Source organism: Sturnira hondurensis, unplaced genomic scaffold (genome assembly GCF_014824575.4).
Source record: "Sturnira hondurensis isolate 20B ecotype Veracruz unplaced genomic scaffold, ASM1482457v3 Scaffold0023420, whole genome shotgun sequence".
In the NCBI taxonomy this organism is placed as follows: Eukaryota; Metazoa; Chordata; class Mammalia; order Chiroptera; family Phyllostomidae; genus Sturnira; species Sturnira hondurensis.
In genome coordinates this window covers 406,426-420,399 of record NW_028096051.1, presented here as the reverse complement: position 1 = coordinate 420,399, position 13,974 = coordinate 406,426, and the positions used below count along the sequence as shown (strand labels likewise).

At 38.3% G+C, this 13,974-nt stretch overlaps 1 protein-coding gene across 1 annotated transcript in view; it reads left to right on the top strand.

Annotated features, from left to right (window-relative positions):
• The window catches only part of SHROOM4 (shroom family member 4), a 253,536-nt gene that overhangs the window by 118,527 nt on the left and 121,035 nt on the right, over positions 1-13,974 (top strand). The window contains exon 2 of the mRNA XM_037037763.1: positions 5,151-5,302. Within this exon, the coding sequence (XP_036893658.1) occupies positions 5,151-5,302 (152 nt within the window). The remainder of the gene's footprint in view (positions 1-5,150; positions 5,303-13,974) is intronic.

The following is a 13,974-nucleotide window of genomic DNA, read 5'->3' as shown; positions in this document are numbered from 1 at the left end:
CTTGATACCAGTTGGTTTTTGTTGTAAGATGCTGCTACTTTTGCTGACTGCATTTTCCTTCACTTTCTCATATCTTCTAAATTTATTCAAAAGACCTAAGCGAGTATCTACTAATATCTGACTAAATAAAAGCTACTAAAAAGCTAGTAAGTGCTGTTAAGCCAATGTTTCTTTGCCTTATCTTTCAAGGGGCCAACTTGTCACTTTGTTGACAACTATCAGAGCACTTTATGCTGCATTGAAGACCCATGAAAAATTTCCAAATTGCTAGTTTATTAGCACAAAATGGGGCTTCATAAATCTCTTTCTCTCAGTGTCCCAACCGTGCTTTTCAAGTGTTCTAACCTTGATGGACCACTCTTAAACAATAGATAAAAGAATACAGGAAAATGAATAATGATATTCATTAGTCCATTTTGGAGGCATGAAACATGGGTGAAAGTGAAGTACAATGGGTGTGAAAAGCTGGGATTATCTGTCAGCAGAAGGAATATTGCATGGCTTTACTAACTGTTCACAGGTCATTGAATGTTAGAGCTCTAAGGGCCCTCAGAGTTCATCTAGTCAGAACCCCACATTTTACCAGTAAGGGTAAAAGGCCAAAAGAGGGGAAAGGAACTTATCCAAGGTTAATTAGCTCTTCCCAACTTTCTAGATACCCATTGGCTTTTGGTTATATGACCTTACATAATCGATGTTCAATTACTTGAGTCACTCACTGCTAGCTCAGTGATCACTTGGACAATCCAAAATGACACAGGTCAACCACCATTTACACTGAGCTTTGTGATGTATGTTTATACTGACATTCCAATGCATCTGGGTCCAATCTGAGAATTCACAACACTTTGAATGAAACAAGAAAGCCACCCTGAAGATCTGATTCAGGAAAATCTGGAAAGTTGACCAGCCTTACTGAATGAACAGCATAACATAATACTATACAGTCCCTCAAATAGGGCATGTTAATCTCAAGAAGTTTGTTGATTCACACCTTTCCTGGGGTTCAGCCAGAGTTATGAGTGGGATGGTTAGAAAAGGAAAACAAAACCTTTCAGAGGAGAATACAGGGTGAGACAAAAGTAGGTTTACAGTTGTTTGTATGAAAAATAATAAAATAATTAACAATAATAATATAAGAATAAACTTTTGGATACTCACAGCTGTAAACCTATTTTTGCCCCATTGTGTATATATCTTTTTCCCTCCTTTTCTTCCTTCCTCCCTTCCCTTTCCTCCTTCCTCTTCCTCCTTCCTCCTTCCCTTCCCTTCCCTTCCCATGGGGGTGGCTTCACACGAGTCCCCCCATGTGCCACGGATGAGAATGAATCATGACTGGTACACGATGTGATCTGCTTGGGGAGGAGGGGTGGCCATTTCCCTGCTGAGAAAAGGCCTTGGGCTGGTGGCCAGTTTCTCAGGGGGAAAAGGCCATCAGCGGCCAGTTTCTCCAAGGAGAAAAAGGCCCCAAGCCCCTGCTCCATAGCCTTTTATTGGGTTCTAATACACAGGACTACAGGGCGGCAAGGATCAAACAGTAGATAACATTTCAAAGAAATCTGAGGGCTTCAGAGTCTTGTCAGGAACAGAGTTTTAGGGTTTCCTGCTCTAACCCTTAACATATGAATGAAAGCACTCTTAGCAGAGCAGACTTCACAGGTTTATCAGGAAGTCTTTGTAATGCCAGATTTTCCCCCAGGACAGCTCTAGCAAGGCAAGGAGCTGCACCTCTCCACCACATGTATTCAGGCTTAAGGGGATTAGAGCCAGGAAGTGCTTCTCCCAGAGAACATGGGGACTCGAGCTATGTCAAAGCTGGGGGGTGAGAGTCCATTGCTCTTTGTTGCAGCCCCCTGAGTCCTTCCATGAAGGCCTCCCAAGTGATTGACTCTGGCTTAGGTTGCCTCCCGCTGTGAGGGGGTTTACCCATCATTGATTTCCAACCAAGCTTTGGGAGCAGGGAGAGGAAACTGAGGCAGCGTTTGCTACCAGAGACAAGTTTTGTCTCCTGAGGCTCGCATTCCTTCACCCTTAGCCACAAGGGGTTGAGATACAATTCCTAAATCCAGGCAGAGCAGTCTACAACACCTTCCCTTTTCCATTTCCTTGCTAGAAAAATGAACTTTATCTCCTATATCAGGAATGTCAAACTCATTCTCACCAGGGGCCACATCAGCCTTATGGTTGCCTTCAAAGGGCCAAATGTAATTTCAACTCCTTAACAGTTAAGAAGTAGCTACATTTATACAGTCCTAAAATTATTTTGGCCCTTTGAAGGCAACCGTGGGGCTGATGTGGCCCCTTGTGAAAATGAGTTTGACATCCCTATTCTATATAAACAAATGTGATTGAGCCAATGACCTGAAGAACTAGCTCTCAGGAGGTAAAACAGTAAATGAAAGATATGCTGGATCCCAGAAATCTATGTGGAGGTGGGGGAGGAGAAAGACTAGTGAACAATAATATTTAAAAGCATCAAAAAATCAGGAGGTGTCAAAGGGAATCAGTTATATAGCTCAGTAAATGTCCTATGTCTGGGAAAGGACTAGTTTGGGGTACAGTCCGAAAGATCTTTAACCAAATGAAATTTCATTCCTTGCTCTGGACTAGTCTGGACTCTAGGATTGTGCCCATAATTTGCTGTTTTGTTGTCTGCAAAGCCTCACACTTGTGCTAAAGTGGTATTGTTACACTCACCATTTCTTTCCTGAGAAGGATGATCCTGAGGCCTGAGAAAGGGCATAGAATAGCAAAGGGATACATAGTTAGCCTGTGTAGTCTAAGAAAGGACTGATATAGTGACCACCAAAGTGGCAGTAGAGAATGCAAAATGCCTGAGCATTTGTTACAGCAAGAATTAAACATTTTATTTTTAAAAGTTCCCCCTTTTCATTTTCTGGCCTGGAATAAACATGAATCTCATTCATGTAACAAAGTGCTAAATTAACCTAAACTGGTAGTTAATATCAATACATATTGAAGGGAAGACTTGCTATAGGTAACAGTAATATGAATAATTGAGATTTATGAATAAAAAATGAGTAGAGTGAATGAAGACTAATGTATACCAACAGAAAAATATATTAGCATTCATTAGTTAGACTCCTGTTTGTGGTTGTTTGTTAGCCTAATGAAGCCCTTTCAAATGGCTGGTATCTGTTGAAAGTCCTGCCTGAGACTGAGGGCCTTCCATGGATGCCAAAGAAGTGAGTCATTCAAATAGAACTCCTGAAATCCAAGTACAGCACTTTGCTTTTTTTTTCCCCAGAAGACAACAGTGACTGTGAAATAATAATGATAATGACAATGGAAATAAAAGTGTGATCCTAATTAATTTGCTGAGAGTTGTGCCCCATTTACCAATATTGGCTTGTTTTGTCTTGAGTGATAGCCCAGATACTGGAACAAAGGTATATATATTCAAAGTCACTTGGCTAACCTATAATTTATCAAACAAAGGTTAACTTTTAAAAAAAGTGTTGGACTAGCAGCAATAAATTTAATAACAATCTATGATTTAACTCACAATTTCTATTTATTTGATGGGGTTTTTAAAAACCTGAATTAACATTTTTTTCTACATTCAGGCCTTATCTGCCAAATTGCACATAGCTGGCCAACCTAAAGTTCAGCAATATTCTAACTTCCATGGTGTGGGATAGATTGGAGGGATGCTATTAAAGACTGGGAGGAAGATTGGAACAAGAGTGGAAGTGTAAAAACATGTGTGGTGAAAACCAGTGCATAGTCACCCCACTTAGAATCTACCTTTCTCTAAGGATTGTGTAGTTTAATCACCCTCACCTTCCTTGCCCTTAGGAGAAACAACAAACACCTCTTCCTGATTCCATCAGTGGGTTGGACCTTTTTTTTTACTTGATCATCTGTATGGACATATAAACTATAGTTGGTAACACACCCCTGAGGCTGGGAGTTGTGTGTTCTTTATTCTTTTCTGTATGTCTAGCACTTAGCATGTTGTCCTGTGCATACTATAAGTCCACTAAAAACTTGAAGAATGAATTAATGGATCGATGAGATGACTCCTACCACCATTGATGGAACTGATGTTCCAATAGGCAGAACTCACCTTTGGATAGAAAGAATATATTATGCATGAAAGTAGCCATAAATGAGGACCCTTGGGGGACATTCTGCTTTTTTTTTGCATACCCCGGTGGATATTATTTACAATTTTTCTTTCAATGCTCTTCCACCCCTGCTTGCCAAGATTGTCCTGCTCAATTGAAAATGAATACCTTCTTGCCAAGATTGTCCTGGCCAATATAAATTCTATAGGCTATAGTGGAATGGTGAACATCCAGGTTCCCAGCTTTTGGTAAATGCCCACTATGTGCCAGACACTGAAAGCACTGTGCTAGGTACTTGTTGAAGAGACACAGATAAACGATCAATTACTTTGCACATACTTTGTATCTTTTGAATTTGCAATTTCACTCAGAATATTGAGCTGGAAGTCACTTTCAAAGTCAACCCCCTTGCTATAATAATCAGAACTCTCACATTTATTGAGGATTTACTGCTCCCAGACCTGTCATATACTAACAACCTTGTGAGGTAGGTATTCTTGTTATCTATATTTCACTTATGAGATCCTCGAGACACAGAAATATTAAGTAACTTGCTCATGGTTTCACAGTTGGGAAGTACTTGACCCAAGATCCAAACTCGGGTTTGCCAGAATTCAAAGTGTGTTCAAAGATAAGGAAGGAAAGGACTTGCCAAAGGTGATTTTTCTAGAGCCTAGATCTTCTGGTTCTGATTTACATGCACATTTTGTTATGTCATTCTGTTACTTTAGCCAATATTGTAGGGTTTCTTCCAAGCATCATTTTTGTATTTAGAAGTATTTGTCTCCCCAGATGACTGTACTATTACTGTGTTTCCTCCTTCCTCAAAGGAGTTGCCCAAGCTTTGCCTTCTGTAAATAATGGCCTGTGATCACCTTGTTAGCTGCTGCCTGGAGCTTCCTGGAGCCATTCCTCACCTACCCACCTCCACCCCTACCCCAATGGCTCAGAGGTTGTGGCTCAGAGGTTGGGGAGAGCCAGGGAGTAGAATTTTGGAGAAGGAGTTGCTTCACCACTTGTTTTCTTTTTTTTTTTTTTTTTTTGTTCTCTGCAACACAGATTGAAGATGGGGGCAAGGCAGCCTTGTCCCAGAAGATGAGGACTGGTGATGAGCTGGTGAATATCAATGGCACGCCATTGTATGGCTCCCGCCAAGAGGCCCTCATCCTCATCAAAGGCTCCTTCCGGATCCTCAAGCTGATTGTCAGGAGGTAAGATACAAGGGGATGTCCTGCAAGGTGCAGGGGTTGCCAAAACCACCTGGTTGATAGTAGAGTCTCAATAGAGTCATATCTCTGTCAGTATCACCAAGGAAAGAGGTGTTTCCCATGAACAGAATTCTGCAGACGACTGAAGCAGAAGGCATAGGATAAAGGGCCTCAGGTTCAAATCCTGATATAGTCACATACTATCTGTGTCACTTAGATAAATTTATTTTACCTCTACAAGATTTGGTCTCCTTATTTGCTATTGAGAGAATGAAATGACTCAATGCATGCCAAGGGCCTACCTAACCCAGTGTTTTTTGTCTTCTCCTCCATAACAGGCTACCACTACTCAACCTTTAAAGCGATCCTACTACTTTCCATGGTAGCCATTCTGGAGGCTGTGGCAAACTCTAGTATAGAAACCCTGCCCTTGAAGAGTATATAGTCTAGCAGGGGAGAAAAGACACACGTGTGACAAAATAATTAGCAATACACTTTTGAAGAAAGCAGTTAAGGAGATATTGCAGGGTAAAGGGTGATTGTCAATGGATTGTCCAAACAGATATTGCTATTGGAGTTCAAGAGAAAAAGAACACTTTAGAAGAGATTGATAGGATAAGACTTCATAGAGGAGGTGGAATTTGAGCCAAAGGGTGTGTAGAATTTGACAAATAAACTGTCAGAAGGAAAAAGCCATTCCAGGTAAGGTGAGTGGTGTAAGCAAAAGTAAGGTAAGAGCATTTTGAGACATAGTCATTCTGATGCTGCTAAACATGTGTCTACTGGTGAGCTTTCCATATGACTGCTACATCTTTGCTCTGTACTGTTGGAGTTTATACTTCTTCATGTCTATTAGTTTGTTTCCTGTGCACATGCCTAAGTTTCTCCATCTTAATTATTTTTAAAATATTTTATTTATTTATCTTTAGAGGGGAAGGGACGGAGAGAAGGAGAGAAATATCAATGTACGGTTGCCTCTCATGCGTCCCCTGCTGGGAACTGGCCTGAAACCCAGGCATGTGCCCTGACTGGGAATTGAACCGCAATCATCTGGTTCTCAGGCCTGCACTCAATCCACTGAGCTACACCAGCCAGGGCTCTATCTTAATTATTTTTATTAGAAAAAAAGAATTTAAATTGTCTTTTTTACAATTATATGTCTCCCTCTGGCTACTACCCCATCTTCCTCCTTATGCTTATACTTGGTCTTTCTAAAGGAGATTCTGTAATCACTGTCTCCACTTCTTCACCTACCATTTCACTTTCTACTCACTGCAGTGTAAATTTGACCTTCAGAACTCCACTGAAACTACTCTGTCAAAAGCTACATATTACCTAACTGTCAAAGTCAATGGATTCTGCTCACCTTTGTGAAACTCTTCTTTCTTGCTTTTAAGATACCCATTTACTTATTCTTTTCTTACCTCTCTGTTTATGTTTTTAAAACCAGATTTCTACCTGCTCTTCCTTTGACCATCCCATAAATATTAACCATTCCAAGTTTCACCCTTTCTCACTTCATTAATATACCATGGAAAAATATCACCCCATTCCAGAGCTTCAATTACTATCAATATGTGGATAAGTATATTGCTTGTGCTCCAGACTCACATAACCACCTTCCTATTGGACATACTTAGATGTCTCAGAAGCATTTCAAGCACAATACGCTCAAAACCTAAAATGGTGTCTTCCCAAAGTCCTTATCACAGTGACTGATATCACCATGCCCTCAGTCAACCAAACCAGAAACACAGAAGCCATCTTTAATTCTTCCATTGTGCTCATGCTCTACATACATCCAAATGATTTATCCTGAGTAAAGAATACTTAAGGTGAAAGGGTTTTGTTAGTAAGAGTGAAGTTATATAGGATCCCAGTCATTTATTATATTACTTGCTGGTACCTAGTATTAAGCCATGCCTGCCTTGTATCTTGATAGGTGGTGACGTGTTAAGTAATGCCTTATACAATAGATACATTGTCACTGACTCAATCTTGAATTGAATCAAGATTTAGGTTTTAAATAAGGCTTCTTGGAGGGGTAGCATGGTAGATTTGGAAGAGTTTTTGTTTTGGAGTCAGACCCATGTATGTTACTTCCTAGTTCTATCATATGGGAAATAATGGTTTTTCTATAATGACATTGTTGTGTTGATTATGAGGCAATTTATGTAAAATACCTTTCACATAATGAGCTTTCAATGAATTTCAGTATCATTCCTTTCCCTAGGGCATAAAAGAAGCATAATCAGGGTAACCAAATATTATTAAATAAAGAGAGCATCAGAACTGGAGTGTGCTTTGCAACCTAACCTTCAGAGAACACGACTAGCTGGGAAACCATTTAGGGGTGACAAAAACTTGAATAGGAAATAAAGGTCCCTATGAGATACTGGTTATACAGAGATAACAGAAATACCAGCACGTATAGGAAATGTAGACACTATCCAAGGTGGTTTCTGAACCAGTCATAATAATGGGAATGGTCAGGTGTATCACCCACTCATCTTCCCTTGTTAAACTCCATATCCTCTTTCTCCCTCCTGTAGCAATATCTGCCACTACCAGTCACTTAATTACAGACTTGGAGATAGTAGGACCCTTTGGTTTTGTTGGTATGGCAGGTCCTATGGCTCCCTGAACCTATGTTGTCTCAGACCCTTTCGGCCTCCTCTTCTCAGCTCCTAGTGGAGGCTTATTAGATGATGCTGCCCCCTTGTGGAAAATATAACCTTCACCTATCGATTACCCTGGGGATAGTATAGAAAGGACAGTTAATCCTTCCTTGTTAGTGTAAATTGTTCCTCAAATTTATGAAAGAGCTCTTAGCACATAAAATAAATGTGTTTTCACTAAAATTTAATATTTATCCTAGTGTTTTAGAATAAGGTAGAAAGACTTTGGTTTGAGTATGCAATCAACTGACAAAGATTCAACACAGCATTAGGTCTGGGCTTGAATCCTTTGGAATGAATATGAATATACAAAAAAATGGAACTTACAAAAATGGCTTATTCTGAAAGGCCAACCCAGATCTTCCTCCTATATTTCCTTTTATATAGTGGTCAAATAAGTCAGAAATCTAAGTGTTACCTTCAACTCTTCTCATTTGCCCCAGCTCCCATTAACCCAATCCCTTTCAAACCAGTCCCCTAAAAAACTCTCTGTAGCTTTTCTCTTAGTTCAATCACTCAAGATTTCTGGTTTCTCATATTTTGGTCTTACCTTCTCCCAATCAATCTATTCTCCAAATAAGTCATCGGATCATGTCACTTACCTATTTGAAAAACAAACAAACAAAGCAGGAATAATAACCATGTAATCATGTTGGTCCCACGAAATTTATAATGACATAAACTACATTGAAGATATTGTAGTCATAGACTGTTTTTTTTGTAAAAAGAGGCATTCAAATATGTAAAGGATATATAAGACAGAAAACTGTACTTGAACAAGAATTAAATAAAAATAAAAATTAAAAAAAACCGAATATGTAAAGGAAAAACTTTAATACAAGAAGAAAATTATAGAAATGTCCCTATGGGAGACTTCCATGTAATTTAACTATGACAGATGAAGTAGACCAAAAAATAATTACTTAGAATATTTGAAAAACATAATTCATTAGATCTAATTAATAAATATCAAAAATATTTTATAGACAGTGAATACACCCCCTTTTCTGAGAACATTTAGAGAAATATTGAGAATGTTTTTGAAAAATTTTATTTATTAATTTTTTAGAGGCATGGGAGAGAGAAAGAGAGGGAGGGAGAGAAACATCAGTGTGTGGTTGTGCTCACACACCTCCGCTACCAGGGCTGGGAATTGAACCAGTGACCCTTTGGTTCACAGGTCAGCACTCAATCCTCTGAGCCACACCAGCCAGGGGCAGAGAATATGTTTTTTAATCATCATATGGTATGCCATGAAGAAAACCTTTGAAAACTCTTATAAATGGAAATTATACTTGTGCTGTTCTCAGATGATGATGTAAATGTTTTTCAAATTAAACAAAAGACTTCAACTGCTTGAATATTTAAGAACACATTTATACACATGTGTTATCCCAAAGAAATTCTAGCAGACTAATGAAAAACAACAAAAATGAGATCATGACTTATTTGAGTACAATATTCAAAAGTAAATTCATAACCTTAAATATTTCATTATTAAAAATGAAGAATGAAATTACATGACTGAATACTCAATATAATATGAAGCCAAGGAGTAGTTTGCTTTTTTTAATGTACTTGTCCCAGGACTATTTTATTATATTTTAGTTGAATAGACATATATGTCCATATGCTGAATTTCTTAATTACACATTTGTATTGATATTCACACAATTCACTTCCAAATAACCAGTTAAACTGTTTCTCAGGACATTATTATTACTGATTCATGTAATTCTATGGTCTTTATTTTAGTTACTATTATATTTTTAGATGGTTTGGATAGAGGCTGGCACATAGTATATATTTAATAAATTAATAATAACTTTTCACTGTTTACATGTGTGTCCATATCTCTGAAACTAGATTTTTAGTTTCCTAAAGGCAATGGTCATATTTTGTTTGCTCTGACACCTAGGCCAGTGTCTTGAACACAATAAATGTACAGTAATACTTATTTTTTGATACAGAACTCTTAAGAGCTCTACCTTATGATACACTACCTTCTAATACCAATAATATCTATTTAAATACAACCTTTCACTTCCGCCAAGATGGAGGCATAGGTAGAAACACCGTGCCTTCTCCCACAACCAAGTTTGAATACAACAAAGGTTTGGAGAAACAAAGACACAGCCAAAGGACAGAAAATCGAATTATACGGAAGTCCGACTACATCTAACCGTTCAACAGGCACGGTAAGAGGGGCAGAGCCAGCAGTGAGCAGGGTGAGGCAGGACAGGTCCCCCGACCTAGGCGCACAGGCAGCCCGTAACCAGTAGGGGTGTGGGGCAGACTGACTGCGGTCACATATTCCCAAACAGTGAGACTGACCACACAGGCCCCAGGGGGCGAGGGCTGACGGCGGTGCAGTGGGATGAGACACGTGGGCCCAGTGACGGCAGCAGCTGTGGCACCGGTGAGGGCCACGGCAGCAGGCGGCAGACGGGGTGCCTTAGTCCCTCTTTGACCCCGCCCCCACATACAGCGTCACAACCCAGCGACTTAGTTGCCCTGCACTAGTGAACACCTTAGGGCTTAGATCCTGCTACGGAACAGGCATGAACAGCCAAAAGATGTCGCAAGAAGAACTCAAAGTCCCAGAGCTGATAACTCTCAGTGACCGAGAAATTGCCAGCCTCTCAGAAGCACAATTCAACACACTGTTTATCAGGATGCTAAGAGAACTGGTTGATTATAGCCACAAATTAGAGGAACATATGAAGGCTAAACTAATTGAAATGAAGGGAGATGTCCAGGAATACAATAGCGATGGAAAGGAAACTGGGACTCAAATCAATGTAATGGACCAGAAGGAAGAACGAAACATCCAACCAGAAAGGAATGAAGAAAAAAGAATTCAAAAAAAAATGAGGAGAGGCTTAGGAACCTCCAGGACATCTTTAAACGTTCCAACATCCGGATTATAGGGGTACCAGAAGGCAAAAAGAAACAGCCACGAGTGGAAAACGTATTTGAACAAATAATAAAGGAGAACTTCCCCAGTCTGGCAAAGGAAATAGACTTCCAGGAAATCCAGGAAGCTCAGAGAGTGCCAAAGAAGTTGGACCCAAGAAGGAACACACCAAGGCACATCATAATTACATTAGCCAAGACCAAAATGAAGGAGAGAATCCTAGAAGCAGCAAGGGATAAGGGGACAGTCAGCTACAAAGGAGTTCCCATCAGACTGTCAGCTGATTTCTCAAAAGAGACCTTCCAGGCAAGAAGGGGCTGGAAAGAAGTATTCCAAGTCATGAAATCCAAAGACCTACAGCCAAGATTGCTTTATCCAGCAAAACTTTCATTTAGAATGGAAGGACAGATAAAGTGCTTCTCAGATAAGGTCAAGTTCAAGGAGTTCATCATCACCAAGCCCTTATTATATGAAATGCTAAAGGGACTTATCTAAGAAAAAGAAGATGAAAAATATTAACAGTGAAAGGACAGCAAACTCACAGTTATTAACAACCACACCTAAAACAAAAGCAAACCAAGAGGACAGCTAGATCAGGAGTGGAACCATAGAAATGGAGATCACATGGAGGGTTAGCAACAGGGGAGTGGGAGGAGGAGAAGTGGGGAGAAGGTATAGAAAATAGCATAGACAGTAGGTAGAAAATAGATAGGGGGAGGGCAAGAATAGTGGGGGAAATATAGAATATAAAGAACTTGAGACACATGGTTATAAACTAAGGGGGGGAGAATGGTGGGGGAGGGAGTGTGCGGGGGAGGCGAATGAAAGGGGGGAGTAGAACAACTGTAATGGTATAATCAATAACATATATTTAAAAAAATACAACCTTTCATAAAAGATCATTATTCATTAGCGTGCCAGGTGGCATGCAAACATGCTCACACTGAGCGACACAAAACATAGTGTGGAACACTGTATTTTGAAAAATCATGATTCACAGAAAATTTAAGTACAAAAGTAAAATAAATGTATGTCAATTAAATGTTAAATTCTATATAATTTTGAGTTTATTCTGTTTCACATTTTAAAATATGTATTGGTTTTGATTTGAGTGTATACTAACTGACTCTTTACATTAATTTCTGATAGCCTTCAAACAAATAGCTCTCTTATTCTTGCATTAGTTGCTATTCTATTTATTTTGAGAGATTTAGTTAGCTAATAAAATTATATCTTTTATTCTTATAAATATTTATGAATATATAAATTATATATTACCCTATAGAAGTTCAGTATAGACTAAAGACATAGGAAACTACAGCAAGCGTAGAAGTTCTATATTATTTTCCAGTGTAGATGCAGTTTCCCTTCAACTATAAGGTGTAGGCCTTTTTTAATGGGTGGATAAATTAAGTAGATAAGCCTCTAAAAATTTAATCAAGAAAACAAAGATGAAGTATAAATAAAATGTAAATGATAAACAAAATATAATACAAAAGCATCTAAATTATAAGATGCTACTACAATTGTACCTTAATAAATTTTAAAATCTCAGAGAAATTCAAAATATGTAATAGAAATTTCAATACCAAGCATTCTTGAAAAGTGGGAAACTAAATGGTCCTGTAACTATGGAAATGTTGAAAACAATTGTCAAAGAGAAACTTCCAAAAATACTTTAGGGTCAGATGTTTTTATCAGTGAATTTCTTCAAACTATTTTTGAAGCTACTGTTACTCTGATACCAACACATAACAAACTACTCCAAGAAGAATATTTGTATTTCATTTGTGGATGCAAAACTTATAAATGATAATCTACCAAATCTACCCAAATAATATTGGATAATAACAATTCTTTACAAATATTATAATATTTTAAAAGGTAAAATCTTAACTCTGATAATGATATAAAAATGAACATATGCTCAAGATTTTATTAAGTAATTAATGAGGAGATGGTAACATGTTACATGTAGTTCAAAGGATAAATCAAAGAAGCACAACTTTAATTTAATTAATAATATATCACAATAACCAATTAGGAGCTATAAGGATAAATATATTCCATTCAAAATAGCAACCAAACACAAAGAATAATTAGGAATGACCTTAACAAGAAATATGTATGAAAGATGATGTACATGGTGGAAATGACAAAACTGTACAGAAAGAGAAAATGTATACAAATAATTTTTGATCATGTGAGTAAAGTCTCAGGGCACTATATTGTATGATAAACTAAAAAAACAAGACACAATTTAATGGACAGTATGATAATATCCCCTGGTTTAGGCAAGGTCTCCACAGACAACTTCCAAACCATTATTCCTCCAGTCTCATGCAAAAGCCCCTCAGTTTTGAAATTCAAACAAGGAGGTTTATCAATTTTTATCTCCTTACCAATATCATCTATCAGCCTCCAGGTCATTCTTCCACTTCTGTTTGATACCTTGGCACCTGATTCACTGTCATCTTCTGTACCCCAATTCCTGCTGTCATAATGAAACATTTTATTGCCCTTATAGACATTTTTTTGCTTTTTTAATTTTTAAAATATTTTTTATTGATTATGCTATTACAGTTTTCCCAAGTTTCTCCCCTCTATTCCCTTTCCACCCTGCCTCCCTAACCTTCCAGCATTCCTCCTCCTTAGTTCACATCCATGGGTTGTACATATAAGTTCTTTGAGTCCTCTGTTTCCCATACCATTTATCTCTCCCTGACTACCTTATGCCTACTAACCATGCTTCCCTGTACCTTTTCCCCCCTATTCCTCCTTTTCCCCTCCCCACTGAAATCTCTCCACTTAATATCTGTTTCTCTGATCCTGTTCTTGTTCTAGTTGTTTGCTTAGTTTTTGTTTTCATTGTTTTTCTTTTCTTTTAGGTTCATTTGTTGATAGTTGTGAGTTTGTCTTTACTGTTCATAGTTTTGATCTTTTTCTTAGATGAGTCACTTTAACATTTCATATAATAAGGGCTGGGTGATGATGAACTCCTTCAACTTGACCTTATCTGAGAAGCACTTTATCTGCCCTTTCATTCTAAATGACAGCTTTGCTGGATAGGCTAATCTTGG